Source organism: Helobdella robusta (assembly GCF_000326865.2).
Source record: "Helobdella robusta unplaced genomic scaffold HELROscaffold_5, whole genome shotgun sequence".
Lineage (NCBI taxonomy): Eukaryota > Metazoa > Annelida > Clitellata > Rhynchobdellida > Glossiphoniidae > Helobdella > Helobdella robusta.
This window is the reverse complement of record NW_008705254.1, coordinates 914,354-932,245: the sequence shown is the minus strand read 5'-3', so window position 1 is coordinate 932,245 and position 17,892 is coordinate 914,354. Positions and strand designations below refer to the sequence as shown.

The 17,892-nt window shown below is 33.4% G+C and overlaps 2 protein-coding genes across 2 annotated transcripts; both read right to left on the bottom strand.

Annotated features, from left to right (window-relative positions):
• Positions 1 to 9,092: 9,092 nt before the first annotated feature.
• On the bottom strand, positions 9,093 to 10,917 carry HELRODRAFT_163159 (hypothetical protein; the record flags this gene model as incomplete). Its single annotated transcript, XM_009027116.1, has 4 exons — positions 9,093 to 9,864; positions 10,131 to 10,272; positions 10,451 to 10,603; positions 10,836 to 10,917. The coding sequence occupies 4 exons, from the start codon at positions 10,915 to 10,917 to the stop codon at positions 9,093 to 9,095; spliced, it is 1,149 nt and encodes a 382-aa protein (XP_009025364.1).
• A 427-nt stretch (positions 10,918 to 11,344) lies between these two features.
• On the bottom strand, positions 11,345 to 17,348 carry HELRODRAFT_163158 (hypothetical protein; the record flags this gene model as incomplete). The annotated part of the gene is made up of 8 exons (XM_009027115.1): positions 11,345 to 11,488; positions 11,711 to 11,939; positions 12,251 to 12,389; positions 12,639 to 12,815; positions 12,946 to 13,272; positions 14,947 to 15,132; positions 15,296 to 15,484; positions 15,899 to 17,348. The coding sequence occupies 8 exons, from the start codon at positions 17,346 to 17,348 to the stop codon at positions 11,345 to 11,347; spliced, it is 2,841 nt and encodes a 946-aa protein (XP_009025363.1).
• Positions 17,349 to 17,892: the final 544 nt, after the last annotated feature.

Here is a 17,892-nt window from a genome sequence, read left to right as displayed (position 1 = left end):
ATACATACATACATACATACATACATACATACATACATACATACATACATACATACATACATACATACATACGTATATACATACATACATACATACATACATACATACATACATACATACATACATACGTATATACATACATACATACATACATACATAAAGATACATAGCAATTGACTCAAAAAGACTGTTGAACAAACCGCTAATCGAATAATGATATTACCCACCTTCACGTTCTCATTATCTATTTTTTATTCTTTTTTCTCTCTTTTCCCTTCATTTTTTTCTCACTCTCTCTTTTCTTTTTTTTACTTTTATCTTCTTTTTCATTCATTCATTCATTCATTCATTCATTTACTCAATTTGGTTTTCTCTGATATTTCTATTCTTTAACTTTTTGGTTCATTGTTCTTTATATTGTTCTTTTCAATTTCCTCTTCCTCTCTTTCTTTCTTTCTTTCTCTCTTTTTTTCTTTTTCTCTCTTTCTCTCTCTCTCTCCTCCTTCTAATCCTTTTCACGTTCTCGGATCAATATCCCCGAACTGAATTTGGTATGGAGTTAATTCGTTATTGAGCGCCTGTATTTTTATGTGAATAGTTTGTATAAGTTGTGTATCCTTGTCTGTGCTGTTGGATGGTCTGTTGGGTATTTGTTGGGTGTTTGTTGGGTATTTGTTGGGTGTTTGTTGGGTGTTTGTTGGGTATTTGTTGGGTGTTTGTTGGGTGTTTGTTGGGTATTTGTTGGGTATTTGTTGGGTATTTGTTGGGTGTTAACTTTTTGGCCGTGTGATGCTGCTGTACGTGAATATTTGTACAGGTCTATTTCTGTTTTGAATGGTGTGTGATATTGTGAGTTCAATTGACAACGTGATGATCGTTTGCACAGAGGTACATGAGAATGTGTCTGGTATTAGTATAATTTAGAACAAATACCTCACAGTACAAAAATGTAGCTGGCAATTGAGACCCATACCCGCAGTACATGCAAACACACAGCAATACAAGGATGGATGGATAGACGAATGAATGAATGAATGGATGGATGGATGGATAGGTGGATGGATACCCAATAACACGAACAAATACCCAACGATGCAAGTAAATATCCTAGCAGCGTATGTAAAATTGATTTTTTGTATATAGATCTATGATGACGTCACCCTTGATGATGGATTTTTTATCATCAGGGTTGTTTAAATGTAGTCTTCGTTGCGTCATCGTCATTGTTGTTGTTTTTTTTTATTATTATTATCATTTTATTATTATTATTTTTATTATTTTTTTAATTTTTACGTATCTGCTATTTGGCATCTGGTTTTGCCAACACGCACGCATACTGATAGATTGAATAATTAAAAGGAAAAAGACAGAAAGAGAGCGAGAGAAAAAAAGAGAAAGAGAGAGAAAGAGAGAAAGAAAGATAGAAAAAAGTAAGAGAGAGAGAGAGAGAGAGAGAGAGAGAGAGAGAGAGGAAGAGAGGGAGCGAGAGGGCGAGTGGTAAAAGAAGTATGAAATTATTTTTTAAAGTGGCTCCATAAAAAAGTAAATTGAATTAAATTCCCTCCAGATCCACTCTATGATGATAAGAATGATGATGATGAGGATGAAGATGAAGATGTTGATGATGATGACGACGATGATGATGACGATGATGATATTGAAGTCAATAGAGCTAAGAGTAACGTTAATTAATTTGATCATCCTCTATTATATGACAGTCAAAGAAACATTTCAGCCTAAAAATATGAACATAAATTTTTAAAAAATGGAGAGAGAGAGAGAAAAAGAGAGAGAAAAATAGAGGGGAAAACGAATTGAAAGAGGAAAGAGAGAGAGAGAGAGAGAGAGAGAGAGAGAGAGAGAGAGAGATAACAATTCTCCTGATGAAATTAAAGAATGTCAGATGGAATAATTAGAAAGAAATAAGTAGATGAAAGTAATTTTCAGATTGCAAACCAGAAAAATTTTCAAAATTTGTAAAAATTGTTCAAAACAAATAAAAACAAACATATAAACAAACAAAAATAAAATGGGAGAGATGATGAAGGAGAAGGAAGAGGTTGCATATATATACGAGCTTTACGTGCTCCGTGCTGAGAAGGAAACCTCGTCAGTAACATTACCACATTTGATGTAACCAAGTGAGAGAGAGAGAGAGAAAGAGAGAAAAATGCGTAACAAAAGAGAGAGGAGAGAGAGAGAGTAAAAGAGAGAGACGATGAGTGAAAGAGGGAATATGGAGAAGGTTACCTGAAACATTATCACATGCCCATCCTCACGTAATATGAAAAAGAAATAGAGAGAGGAAAAAAGAGAGAGAGAGAGAAAGAGAGAGAGAGAGAGAAAGTGAGAGAGAGAAAGAGAGAGAAAAAAAAAGAGAGAAAAGAACAAATGAGAATAAAAAAGGGAGATGAGTGAAACAAGAAAGAGAACATTGATGAACAATTAAACATACACCTACTGTTGTATTGTAAGAATTACTGGTTGTAGTAGTAGTAGTAGTTAGTAGTAGTAGTAGTTGTTGTAGTAGTAGCAGTGGTAGTAGTAGTAGTAGTGGTGGTGTTGGTAGTAGTAGTAGTAGCAGTGGTAGTAGTAGTTGTAGTGGTGGTGGTGGTGGTGGTGGTAGTAGTAGTAGTAGTAGTAGTAGTAGTAGTAAAATTACTAGGTGACGTGCGCTAAGTAGACGGAGGGGTAACATGACATGGAATGAACATGACGGATGGAGAAAAGTCACGAGAGAAATGAATGAATAACCATCAGTGAGATGCTGATGGTGACGGGAAGAGAAAAAGAGAGAGAGAAAAAAAAAGAGAGAGAGGAAAAGTTGATAAATATGATTATGATGATCATTAAACAAATGAATGATTGATTTAATAAATTAAGTAAATGAATAATGTTGATCTCATAACTCTCAAGAAACAGAGATGTCGATTATGGTTAAGAGAGAGAGAAAGAGAGAGAGAGAGAGAGAGAGGGAGAGAAAGAAAGAGTTGATAATAATTTGAATAATAATAATTATTATTATTATTAAATATAAGATGAATGTATGTACTTGAATATATGTAAAACACAAAAATTGAACTATAGCGATGACAAATAAAGCCGTGATGCTATTGATGATGAAGAAGAAGATGACGATGATGACAATGATGATGACGACGACGATGATAATGATGTCGATGATGATGATGATGATGATGACGACGTCAGAGCAAATAGTTGCATTCAAATGACTTCAGTCAACACAGAGCCCCATAAACATGCTAGAACTGAAGCCCATTGATGATGATGATGATGGTGAAGATGATGATGATGATGGTGAAGATGATGATGATGATGATGTTGACGCTGATGATGATGATAACGATGATGATGATGATGATGATGATGATGAATATACTTATAGACTGTAACGATAGCAATTTATACATTGTCATCCTTATCTTTGACATCATTGCTACCCGAGCTAAAACAACAACAATAACATCCTCATCATCAACATTCACAACAACAACAACATCATCAACATTAACAACAACAACATCACCATCCTCAACATTAACAACAGCAACGACAACAACATTTTTTTCATCACTAACAACAACATCATCATCATCAAACAACAACAAATTTATCATCAATAACAACAACAAAATAACATCATCATTGTCAACATCTACAACAACAACAACAATATTTACAACAACATTTACAACAACAACAACAAATTTATCATCTACAACAACAAAAACATCATCATCATCATCATCATCATGGCTTCAGATGAAATTGCCAAAAAATAAAAATCAATGCTCTGCTCTGTATCGGTCGGCGTTCAACAGCCATCAACAACATCTTCATTTTTCATCAACATACACACCCACACACACATAAACACACACATACATACACACACTCATAAAAACGTATATACAAGAGTACATAAGCAAAAAAGTCGTCCGTTGTTAACATTTTTATACATACATACATAGACACACACACACACACATACAAACATACATACAAACATACATACATACATACATACATACATACAAACAAACAAACATACATACATACATACATACATACATACAAACAAACATACATACATACGTACTTATAGACAAAAAGTGATAAATTATTAATATGAGCGTGTTCAATTGAGACATGTTCAATGATAATAAAGTTATTGCATTGTATGTATATTTTTGTATTGTATTTTTGTATCTTTTGTATTTTTTGTATCTTTTTGTATAATTTTGTATAAATTTGTATTATACAGTTGATTCTTCAACAATCGTTATAAAATGGTACCAGCCAACAATATAGATTATTTTTATACATTTATAAATAGATTCACAAGCAGGCAGGCATACATACATTCATACATTCAAACAAACATACAAACATACATACATACATACATACAAACAAACATACATACATACATACAAACAAACATACATACATACAAATATGCAAACAAACAAATAGTTACTCAATAAAGAACGTTGGTGAACCAGAAAAAACACAATGGGTTATAAATTTTAATACAAAGATCCATACAAAAGAACAATGTTTGTGTACTGAAATGGATTTTACACTTTTTTTCGAAAATACTAAAGTACATACAATACAACAAATACAAAACAAGGTGTTTGTATATATTCAAGATGTTTGTGTATCTGTTTGTATTTTATCATACAATTGACATATATGAAATATAAAAACACATACAAACACATGCAAACACATACAAACACATACAAACACATACAAACACATACAAACACATACAAACACATACAAACACATACAAACACATACAAACACATACAAACACATACAAACACATACAAACACATACAAACACATACAAACACATACAAACACATACAAACACATACAAACACATACAAACACATACAAACAACGAATGCCAATGTATACACATACTAATGTTCCACCACCCTTTTCGATATTGAAGCACGTTTTGATTAGAAAAATAATAAAAAAATTATTTTATATGCATGCAATGAGTGAATAATGAATGAATGAGTGAGAGAGTGAGTGAGTGAGTGAGTGAGTGAGTGAGTGAGTGAGTGAGTGAGTGAGTGAGTGAGTGAGTGAGTGAGTGAGTGAGTGAGTGAGTGAGTGAGTGAGTGAATAAACGAATGAACGAACGAACAAAAGAACAAACGAACGAATGAATTAATGAATTAATTAATGATTCAATAAATGAATGAAGACAGCTAGAAACAAGTGAATGAATTTATGAATGAATGAATCAATAGATTGATAGGTGAATGAACTGACGGAGAACTTAATGAATAAAAAATGGATGCATGAGTGAACGAACCAATGAATGAATTAATGAATGATTGCATGGATGAATAAGAAATGTTGGATAAACTCTTGGAAAAAGAAATTGCTGAAATAGTTTGATGGATGAATTTTACAAATGTTTGAATGAATAGATAATAAGATTAATGATAAATTTAAAAAAAACCATTTGTTACACATACACGCACGCACGCACACGCACATGCAAACACACCAATACGTACATACACATGCACACATGCATTCGTGAGCGCATGCAGGAATGAATTGTTGAAAAACACATTGTTGATCTGATGCCTGGTGAGTCCAATAAATTTTAAAAAATAAAATAATGGATTTGATGGATGGATGGATAATAAAATGAATAAACGAATGGATAGATAGATAGACAGATAGTAAATGGGTGGATAAACAAATGGATGAATGAACAAATGTTTGAGTAGATTGAACGAACGATCGAACGTTTGAAATGAATGAATAAAAGAATGAATGAGTGGATGAATGAATGAGAAAAAGATGGACCGATGGAATGATTGATAGGAGGATGAATAAATGATTGGCAGTTGGCCCCAGCTACATTGAAAAACATTTTTCGGAATATTATGAAACAAGGTTTGCACGCATCATTAATTTAACACATGAACACGTTTGTCCATAAATAAACAAACACACGCATATACACACACACACATAAACACACACACACAAACACACACACACATACATATGTATATACATACTCACACACACACATACATTTAAATAGACAACATAATAACTTTTTAAATACATTCACACATTCTTTTATACATTTACACTACTACTACTACTACTAATACTACTACTACTACTACTACTACTACTATTACTAATACTACAACTACTACTGCTACTACTACTACTACTACTGCTACTACTGCTACTACTACTACTGCTACTACTGCTATTACTGCTACTACTACTATTACTGCTACTACTACTACTACTACTACTACTACTACTACTACTACTACTACTACTACTACTACTACTACTACTACTATACAACAAGTACAAACGTAGTACTAACTTACCCCACATCCATACAAATATTAGTTTGGTTTGGCTAAAAAATTTGTTGGTTCACATCGCTCAATCAACCAGTATTTAAACGTATTTACAACATCATCGTCATCATCGTCATCATCATCACCATCATCATCATCATCGTCATCATCATCATCATCATGGACAATGACATAATCATCATCATCATCGTCGCCGTCATTGTTGTAATGGCGAATTTGCATAAGCAAATAATCAGACAACATGTTATGGCTCATCTCATCTTATTGTTGCTTGAATGATGATGATGGTGATGATGACGATGATGATGGTGGTGATGAAGATGAAGATGGTGGTGATGATGATGAAGATGGTGATCGTGATATATACGACAACGAAGCTAGTTATGCAAAACATCATCACCATCATCATCACCATCATCCAAATTATTGCAAAATTCGCATAGTAAAGATACAAAGAGTTATAATGATAATGATGGTAATGAAGATGATTGTAACAATAGTAATAATAATCACCGACATCATCATCATCATCAGGAGCGACTTATCGGTGACAACGTGGCGTTCGGGTCACCTATCTAGATGCTCTATATAATGTATCCAATTAATTTTTTGTATGTATGTATGTATGTATGTATGTATGTATGTATGTATGTATGTATGTATGTATGTATGTATGTATGTATGTATGTATGTATGTTTATATGTACGTATGTATGTATATGTGTGTGTATGTTTGTATGTATGTGTGTGTAGGTGTGTATGTGTTTGTATGTATGTATGTATGCATACATACAAACACATATGCATACATATATTAGTTAAAAAATGGGCTCACTTTTCAATGGCTTCTTCCAATGACTAAGATTGTGATGATGACGACGACGATAATTATGATGATGATGAAGAAGAAGAAGAAGATGATGATGATGAAGAGAATGATGATGATAACGATGTCATTTACAATAAGATAATGATGATGAAAGTGATGATGATGATGATGAAAGTGATGATGATGATGATGAAAGTGATGATGATGATGATGAAAGTGATGATGATGATGATGATGGTGGTGATGATGGTATTCTGTGGCGGTTAAGACCAACACGTTACATGCAGAAAATTAGGGAAATATTTTTATTCCTCTTCCACAATATTCATCGCTATTATTATCATCCTATTATTATTATTATTAATAATAATATTATTATAATTAATCTATCATTATTATTCTATTATTATTATTCCATTATTATTATTATTATTATTCTTGTTATTACTATTATTATTATTATTATTATTAATCCATTTTACTCAATTAATCCAACAAATAATCAAGCCATAAATGTTATAACCATCATTACAAGTTTATAACCATCATTATAAGTATATATAAAAATTTATTTCTAGATTACGTTCAATAGTTATTATTATTACTTATATAGTTATTATTATTACTTATATAGTTATTATTATTACTTATATACTTTAATCAAAAAAGTACTGGGATTAATTGCTATAAATTAATCAATTGTTCCAATTGATTAACTTTAAACGCTCATTTCTGATGGAATTGGCCACTGTTGTTTTATTGAAGAGCTAAGACGCCTACATACATACATAAATACATACATACGTGCATACATGCATACATGCATACATACATACATACATGCATACATACATGCATACATACATACATACATGCATACATACATACATACATACATACATACATACATACATACATACATACATACATACATACATACATACATACATACATACATATATATATTGAACAACCATGCAAGCACATGCTAATATAGACATTAATGAGGTAGTAATAGTAGTAGTAATAGATTTGATTTTTGTGTGTAGGTATATAAATGTGTGTTTATGTGTGTGTGTGTATGTGTGTCTGTGTAGATATGTGAGCGTGTTTGTGTGTGTATGCGTGTGTGTGTGCGTATGCGTGTGTGTGTGTGTTTTATCAGTATGAACAACAAACATCGTTATCAAAATAACAACAACATTAACTCTAATATCGAGAAGAAAGTCTGTTTAACAGATTGTTCATTAAATAATTACGTGTTTTAATTATGCGTGTGCGTGTATGTGTGCGTGTGTCTGTATGAATGTGTATGTATGTATTATTATTATTACTATTGTATGTTTGTCTTCAGCATACAATTTTAAATGTGGGAATTCGCACACGTTAAATACATCACAAACATGCATACATGCACACATACATACAAACATACAGATACATTTGTACAAACATGCATACATACATACAAACTACAAACATACATTGCATGTTTGCCCAAAGTAAAGACAAACTCCTCATATGAAATCTCTGTAGTAAGAGAAGATTGGAACGTATATCAAAATAAAATTTACATGCATGTTGTATATTTGTATATTATGTATGTATGTATGTATGTATGTATGTTTGTATGTATGTTTATATGTATGTATGTAGGTATGTATGTATGTATGCTTGTTTGTATTTATGTGTGTATGTATGTATGTATGTTTGTTTGTGTGTGTGTGTATGTATGCATGTATGTTTGTTTGTGTGCGTGTGTGTGTGTACGTGTGTATGTGAACATTTCCAATACCACACAATACAAAATAATTATCGTGTATTTAAAATTATACGGATATAATTTCTCATTAATTAGTTAGGCTGTTGTATTTCTTAACGAAGGCACTTGCCTCTCGTTTAACAACTCTCTTTCTTCTCATGCCTTTAAAATTTCTTCTTGCTATTGTATTTTCTTTATTATCTTTGTAATTATTATTATTGTCATTATTATTATCCTTATTTTTATCATTATTAATGTTATTATTGATATTATTATTATCATTATTGTTGTTGTTGTTGTTGTCGTAGCCCATATTTTTACCCCTAGCGCCATTTTTAATTTGATCGCCAGTCTCATCGTCTCCATCGTCACCACCATCAGCCCCCTCATAAATGTTATCAACACCAACATCTTCGTCGCCACCGGTTCGCCATTTAAAACCCCAAATGCCTTCTTTTGAAGGGGTAAGCATGTTGTCGGTGATAAATTTTTCCAAGTCATTTCCGCCATTTTGTTCTTTCATACTCGCTAGTACCGTTAAAAATTCGTCATAGTCTTTGTCAAATTCTTTCCTCAAGTTATCGCAGTTTAGGTAGAGGGCTTGCATGCCCTTGAACAGCCAATCAGTTTGAAGGTCGAGGTCGTAATTGCTGAAATCTGACCAATCATGGACGAGCCAGTATTTGTAGTTTTCAGTTGATTGGCCGATGTTTTTGGAGGTGGCTTCTGATTGGTCGTTTTTATTTGAAGCTGTTGTCGATTGGATATTTTTTCTTGATTTCGATTGGTTGTTCTTTTTCTTTGATGTTGCCGGGGCAAGTTTCTTGAAGGGGTAACCCGAGACGGTTGAACACCAACACCTGTGATGTGGATGGTCAGTTTAGTGGTTCATCTGTTGAATGTTTGGCTAGTTGTGGGCTTGATTCATTTTCAAATTTTTTAATTGACAAAATCATTAACTTCTCAAATCTATGCCTCATTCTCAAATTAAAATATTTACGAAAAAATCCTAAAACAAATTTCTATTCAACATGCCTCTATAATAAATTAGAATTCTACCAATAATTAGAACGGCCACAGAAAAATAACAAAAAAACACCAAAAATTAAAAAAAACCCGCACACACCTACGTAGAAAACACTGCTTGGGGGTATAATCCCCATCCTGGGTGCAGGAGGGCTGGTAGTTGAAGGCTGACCCCGACGAAAGGGCCGCCGTCAAGCAGGACTGCTTCCGGGATATCATGGGCCCCTCCCAAGGAAACCTAACTGAAAATGGCGAGATAAGAAAAAATGGCGGGAAACTTACCAAAAAAGGCGCGAAAGAAGTAATAGGAGAAATAAAATGGCGAAGAACAAAGCTAAATGAGACAAAATCGTATTAAAAATAATGATGGAATGATACTCATAGATGCATACATGGAAAAAGACTAAATGGACAACCCACCGGTAACATCAACGTCCAGATCATTCAACTCCTCAACCAAATCATCAAAATTCATGGTGAATTTTGTAATGGTGAAGAGGATGAATGGAGGAATGGGGAGAAAAAAGATTGGGGCAGAATCATTGTGGCTATGCGTTAGATACCTTGGGGTAACTTTTGGCGAAAATGTGTATTTAAATGATGAAGTTATTTGTCTAGAGGCGTCATTGTAGAAATGTACATTGTATAAATATATTTTGATTGATTGATTAGTTGATCGATTGATTGATCACTCGATTGATTGTTTGTTTGAATGATTGAAGTATACGAAATGATGATATGATATAATTAATTTTTAATATAATAATTATTAGTATTTATTTAATATTATGAAACTTTACACCACCTTGCGACCAGCTATGGTGCATGGAGTAGTTGGGCTCTCCGTTGAACGCTAACATGATTAGCGAATGGATCAACGCCTTCATGCTTTTTATTTCAATTTAATTTAAATTCAACTGCTAAATTTGTTAATAATTAATAATAATTTCGATAATTTCGCTCGTCTTTAAATTAATTTAATGTATTTTATATTTTAAAAATATTCCCCAAACTAATGCAACGAAAAACAAAGCATGGACTGAAATAAGTTTACACACAATGACGTTAATATCACATTGAAAGAAATTTACTAATAACTAATTAAATTCATTAATGATAACAAAATATTTTTTATCTTTCGAATCCAGAAGTTAATTTAAATATAAAATAAGGATAATAAACGTAATAGAGTTTATATTTTGTTTTAATTTATAATCATAATTTTCGTGATATTGCAGACCAGGGATGGGCAAACTTTTAACAGTGAGGGCCACATTTAGAACTATTTGACCTTCGAAGGGCCGCATATGTACTTTAACAGCAGATTTGTAGCTCTTTTTTTGACCATAATTTCTGGCTGACAACCTTTTCTTTGGCGAAGAAGGCCTGCGGGTCGTAGATTGCCCACCCCTGCTGTGGACGAGTTGACTTTTTATAAATAAGCACACTATAAAAAAACTGTTAATCAATTAAATTAAATTAAATTAGTTGTAAAATTGAATTAAATTAATTTTGAAATTATGTCTGTCATGTTTTTGGACCTTTGTTTAAGCTGTCAAAATTGGTTTTAGATGAAGTTTTCAAAACATTTCCCCTAGTTGCAGTAGTAGTGGAAATTGTAGTAGTTGTAGTACTAGTGGCTGTAGTAGTGGAAGCTGCAGAAGTGGTGGTCGTAGTAACGTCTCCAAACATCTCCGATTCTTTATTAATCTTCGCCAAATACTCTTGCCTGTACTCTTCCAGAATTTCATCGCAGTCTATCTTGACAGCCTTGTATCCGTAGCTAAAGAAGGACTCATCCATGTTATTTTCCGGCCCAGGAGTCCAGTGTAGCATGGCCCAACCAACTTTTTGACCGTTTTTGTAAATCTTTTTGATTGGCTGTCCGAAATGTGTGACGCACCAGCACCTGAGATGAGAAGCGATGAGAGATTTAGTTGAGTTTTGAGTTATATAAATGACAAAATACTTTCTAGAAACAGTATTAAATGCTTTTGTAAATGATGTATTTGGTAGAATGTTGAATAAAAATTACGTTTAATTCTAAAAAATGTGCTAAATTTTTTGCGAAAACGATAAATTTGCGCCAAAATTTGAGCACCAGACTCGATAAATTTTTAGTTTCACTTTAATCACCTCTGCGATATTTATTTTTCAAACTTCTCGTAGCAAAGTTAAATTTCGTTCCGTTACGTTTCGTTTCGTTAATGGAATGCTTACCTCTCCATAAAGCATTGTTTGGATGTATAGAAGCCGCCCTTGGTACAAGAGGGTGAAAAATTTGCAAGGGAGCCACTGAGTAGGGCCGCTAGATAGCAGTTGCCTGTCTTGAAAACTGGTTCCTCCCAAATTACTTCATCTGGTGGTGGCAGAATGACGTAATCAGAGTGTAATTTTTAAAGTATTATTGTTGTATAATCTTTCTTGTCATCATCATCGTCGTCGTCGTCGTTGTCACCATCGTCTTCATCATACTCGTAGCCACCATCGTCGTCATCATCTTCATAATCATCTTTATCATCTCGCAGTGATAATCATCTTCATTATTTACGTCATCATCGCCACCACCATCATCATTTTCATCGTCGTCGTCATCACTTTCACTCACTTCTCGGTTTCCTGGACAATCGACTCAACGGCTCCGACAACCGATCATCGTAGAAAGTATCGTTCAATTCGTAATCGAATATGGCGGGCGGTGTTGAGTACTTGACCAGCTTCCAGATCTGACGTTGGTACCAGGACCGAGTCGTTGGCGGTTCTTCGGCGTAGTGATGGTACGTTACTGAATCGGTCGGTATTCGTTCGGAATGTATGTTATATTTCATCTTTTCGATCTTAACTTATTTGAAACATTGATATTAGAATATAATATTTCAAACAAGAATTATTTTTATACACTGAAACTTAAAAACCGCTTTTTGTCTGTACTTCTTGGCTCGATCCTTCACTTCCTCCAGTCATTTTTTTATCATACGATGCTCCCATACCGACTTTTTTTGCCTGATATTTCGAGATTTTCGTAAATGTAACGAGATTCTGTCTTTGATTCAAGGGTGGTTTTTTAGTCGTCTGGACGATTAAATCTTCCAATTTTTCCATCTGTAAGCGTCTCACATCTGTATTACCCCCACCCCCACCATCTTCGTCATCGTCGCCCTCTTCGTATTCATCATCTTCGAGGTGTTTTGAAATTTTTTCATTGGTCTTTATCCGAGAAATGACTTTATTGTCTATGGACTCTGAGTGATAATTGCATAATAATAACTATTATATATAATTACTGAAATTATACTTAATTATGTCTAGAGGTATCAACAACACACCACACACACACACACACACACCCACACACAATTCATAGGTGTGACGTTTAAAAATTGAACAAAAGCATATTTTAACTAAAGGAAGTTTGTATTCATGTAATGAGTAAACCGGTAAATCTGTAAATTATGTAATTAGGGTAATTGAATAATTTAAACTAATTGAATAGTAACTGGGATAATTAAGTAATTTATACTAATTAGGTAGCAAGTGAGTGTCTCTACTAACTCGAGTTAGACTCGAAAATTAGCCATAAACAGCAAAACACAAAAACCGAAGTGTACATTATTACGAGAATATCCAATCAATTAAATAGATTTAATTAATAAATTAACTAATTAATTAGTTAAATGAGTAATTAAAAGTGTAATTATATATCTAATTAATTTTAAACTTTACGACTCATTAATGAAATCATTAAACTGCCATACACACTGACAATGAGAATTTTAAATTTTTAAACAAACCGATTTGATTTTTTTGTGACGGCAACATTAAAACTAGGGATGGGCTGAGTTTTATTTTGTTAATATTTTTTATTGTTATAAAAACTATCGTATCATTATATTAACATCATCGTTATCATCATCGTCACAAGAAAATTAAATAATGTGTTGTACTAATATTAATAAAAAAATTGAACTATTGATTAATCAATAAACGCTAATTATGTGTGTGTGTGTGTGTGTGTGTGTGTGTGTGCGTGCTAATATATGTGTGTGTGTGTTGATATATGTATATGTATCTACGTACGTTTGTGTGTACGTGTATACAAATAAATAAAAGTTACAAAATCATGATAGTCTCTATAAATAGCTACAAATCTATTTCACATATTCCTTTAATTTGTGGCGCTACATAATCGTTGCTGACGTCATTTTCTTCATCGTCTTCGTCATCATTGCAATCTACGTCATCCCATTTCAGGAACCTTTGAAAGTGAATTTATATGAATAATTTTTTTATAACTTATAATTGTTAATGTTTTTATAGTTTGGGCATATACATTAAAATGTTTAAATATGTATGTACCTGGGTGAGTTATTGCCTGTGTTTGTTTGTGTGGTGTGTGTATATGTGTGTGTGTGTGCGTGTGTGTGTGAGTGTGTGTGTGCGTGTGTGTGTGTCGGCCTCACCTATTCTCATCCATTCCATCTCTCTGACTCATGTAAAGACAGTTTTCCTTTCCATTTTGACTATAATAAAAATAGTAATAACGTGATATATAATAATAATAACCATCAGCGTAATTCTTATTATCATTGTCATCATCATCGTCGTCGTCACCATCATCATCGTCGTCGTCATCGTCCTCATCATCATTACTCACTTATCTGGCTTTCCAGGAACAAACGCTGTCATGCCACTAATTAGCATTGGAACTTTTTGAACATTATCGTCACTACCACTTGTACTACTACTACTACTGCTGCTGCTACTACTACTGCTGCTGCTACTACTACTACCACTGCTACTACTAATTTTGCTACTCTGGCGGCTGTTGAAAGTTGTACTACTAATGTTTTTGTCAATACTACTACTACTACTACTGCTGCTGCTGCTGCTGCTGCTGCCAACCCATATCCAATGACCGCCCACGCAGTCACTGAACTCGCTAGCGTCCTTGACCTTTTGGGCACCTAACCAGAAGCCCCAAGTCCACTGGTTGTTGTGGTTTTCGTAGTTGCCGTTGAAATTGTTGTTGTCGTTGTTGTTGTTTGATGATGACGACGATGACGTCATATCTGTTTTCGGAGAGGTAGAAGTAAAAATGATTGCTAAAAAAATGTAAAAAAAATTGATTTCATAATGATGATGATGATGATGATGATGATGATGATGATGATGATGATGATGAAAGATTGCGTAATCATATTTTAATTAGAAAAATATCATTACAAAAAACATACTCGCCGTCATCATCAAATTCTACCCAATCACCTTCATTCGCCAAATAATCTATAATTAGCTCCTCTAGAAACAGCTGCTCCCTCAGAGAATTCACGTGCACTAAGTGACTGCCAAGGTCAAGGCAGCTCTTCTGTGATTGGCTGAAAGAACTAGGATGACGTAGGATACTATATTTAGACGTGGTATTTGTGTTTGCTTGGTGGTAGATCGCCCAAGGACCTAATTATTTTAACATTAAATTAATTACAAATAATAAAATTTATTATTTAAAGAGTTTTTATGATAATTAAAAAATGATATGGCGAAATTGTATATACTGTGGAAGTGCGAATGTTGCGTTGGTTGTTGTGTCCGGTTGTCATCAGCTGGCCAGTTGTTTCGTTGGTCATTAATTTTATCTGGTGTATTTCGGTAAATGAATATTAATGATTGAAAATCAAATAAATTTGATAAATAATTGAGAATAAGTGAGATTGAGTATAAATAAATAATTGAAAATAAGTGAGATTAAGTATAAATAACAACTAGGAATAGGTTTGAGTAAATAGGTTTAAATATGAAGACTTATGAATAAATATGGATAGATAAATTTGCATGTGTGTGTGGTGTGTGTGTGTGACTAAGTAACCTAACCGGCATTGTTGTACTGATGAATGGATGAGAACACAATGTAGGAAGGCACGAGGCAGAAACTCGTCAAAAAAATTCCAACAAGAATGTACAACTTTATCACCGACTCGATACTCACACAGTTATCGGTCGAGTTTCTACTGTTGAAGTTATTTAAAGTTGTATTCGTGTTGATATTTTTTGTATTTGTGTGTGTGTGTGATGCGGTCGTTACAGTTTTCTTAGTAATTGTGTGAGAATCAGGAGTTGTAACCCCGGATACATCCGTGGTTGTAACTGTAAAAAGATCGAAAGTGGGAAAACCCGACCCTATTTTCGGTATTCTATTTTTAGAATTAGGGCGAATGTTTGGTTTATCGATGTTATTCAGATGAATATTTTTATTTTTTTTCGGTTTTATGCCAAACTTTAGCGATTTCGAACTCAGTTTGTCAGCAGTTAGTGTGTTATTATTTATTAAATTGTCTGAACTTTCTACAGAATAATTTGATTTCCGATTCAAAAAGGAATCCAAAGATTCAAAATCGCTGTCTCGATTTGTGATTTTTCCATTGTTTCTTCTTGCTTTGATGAGGTATTTCATATCGATTCTTAACTTATTCGCTTTTGGCTTATTAATCCTTTCTCGGTCTTTGTTCGGTCGGTTCCAATACTTATCGCTATTCGGATTCGAACTCGTCCCTGGAGAACACAAATCACAATTATCGACCCGGTTCGGATTTGAGTGATGTCTTCTGAGGTACGAGTCGACGGATGAAGTAGGCGATGATGACAATGATAGACCTATAAATTTTCCCGTCTTTTCCTCCTTGTAGCTGCACCATAACCCGATCGGTGCCGAATCGACAGTTTCGGATCTTTCATTCTCGGTCCAGTATTCGTTGCGAGTTGTGCCAGTTGGATCAATAAAAGTAGAGAGGATTTTTGATTTTTCTTTGTTATCTGAAACTTTCCGGGAAAAATTTTGTGGGATGAGTGAGGATGGCGAAGTGATGGATTGATGGCTGTGCATGTAACACGTCACACAATCGTTTTCATGATATTGTTGTTGTTGTGGTTGTTGGGGTAGCAGTAGCTGCTGTTGTGGTTGTGGTAATAGTTGTTGAGGATAATTTTGTTGGCAAAATTGTTGTTGTTGTTGCTGCTTTATAATTTCATAACCTGGAGATGACAGTTTGAGTCGAATTTCATTTGGATAGCAATCAGCTTGCAACTTATTATTGATAAGATATAGATTGGTGTTATTATTATTATTGTTGTTGATATTGTTGTTGCTGTCATTGTTTACTATGAAATTGTTGTCGTCGGGACAATTGCTACACGGAAGATGACGTTCATCAAACGAACAACAACACATGCCATTATAATTATTTATGCAATTATTATTATTGTTATTATTATTATAAATGTCGTAATTATTATTATTACTATTATTAATATTACCTATATCCATTTTTTCAATTTCAATTATGTCCGATCTATCAAGTTCTTCTCAAAGACCTGCCATCACAATCTGAAATATGACGTTGAAAAATTGTTTTTTAAAACACTGAACTCACATACAAACTGACGTACAAACAAACATACAAACCAACATACAAACCAACAAGTATATATACAAACACACATACAAAAAACACAAACAAACAGACAAATAAACAAGCAGATAAAAATATAACCAATTGAAATGACAAACAAACCGTCCTAACAATGAAGTTTAAGTCCTGAGAAGACCTGGAGAAAATATGTAATGGAATGACGTTTGAGGTCCTTGTACATCGTATATGTATGTATGTATGTTGCATGTATGTATGTTGTATGTATGTATGTTGTGTTTATGGTATGTATGTATGTACATATGTGTGTGAGTGTGTGTATGTGCGTGTGCATAGTATATGCTTGCATCATGCCAAGTAAGACTTGCATCATATAATACATACGAATGAAGAAAATAAAATCAGAAGATAAATGAAATGATGAATGTATGAATGAAAGGA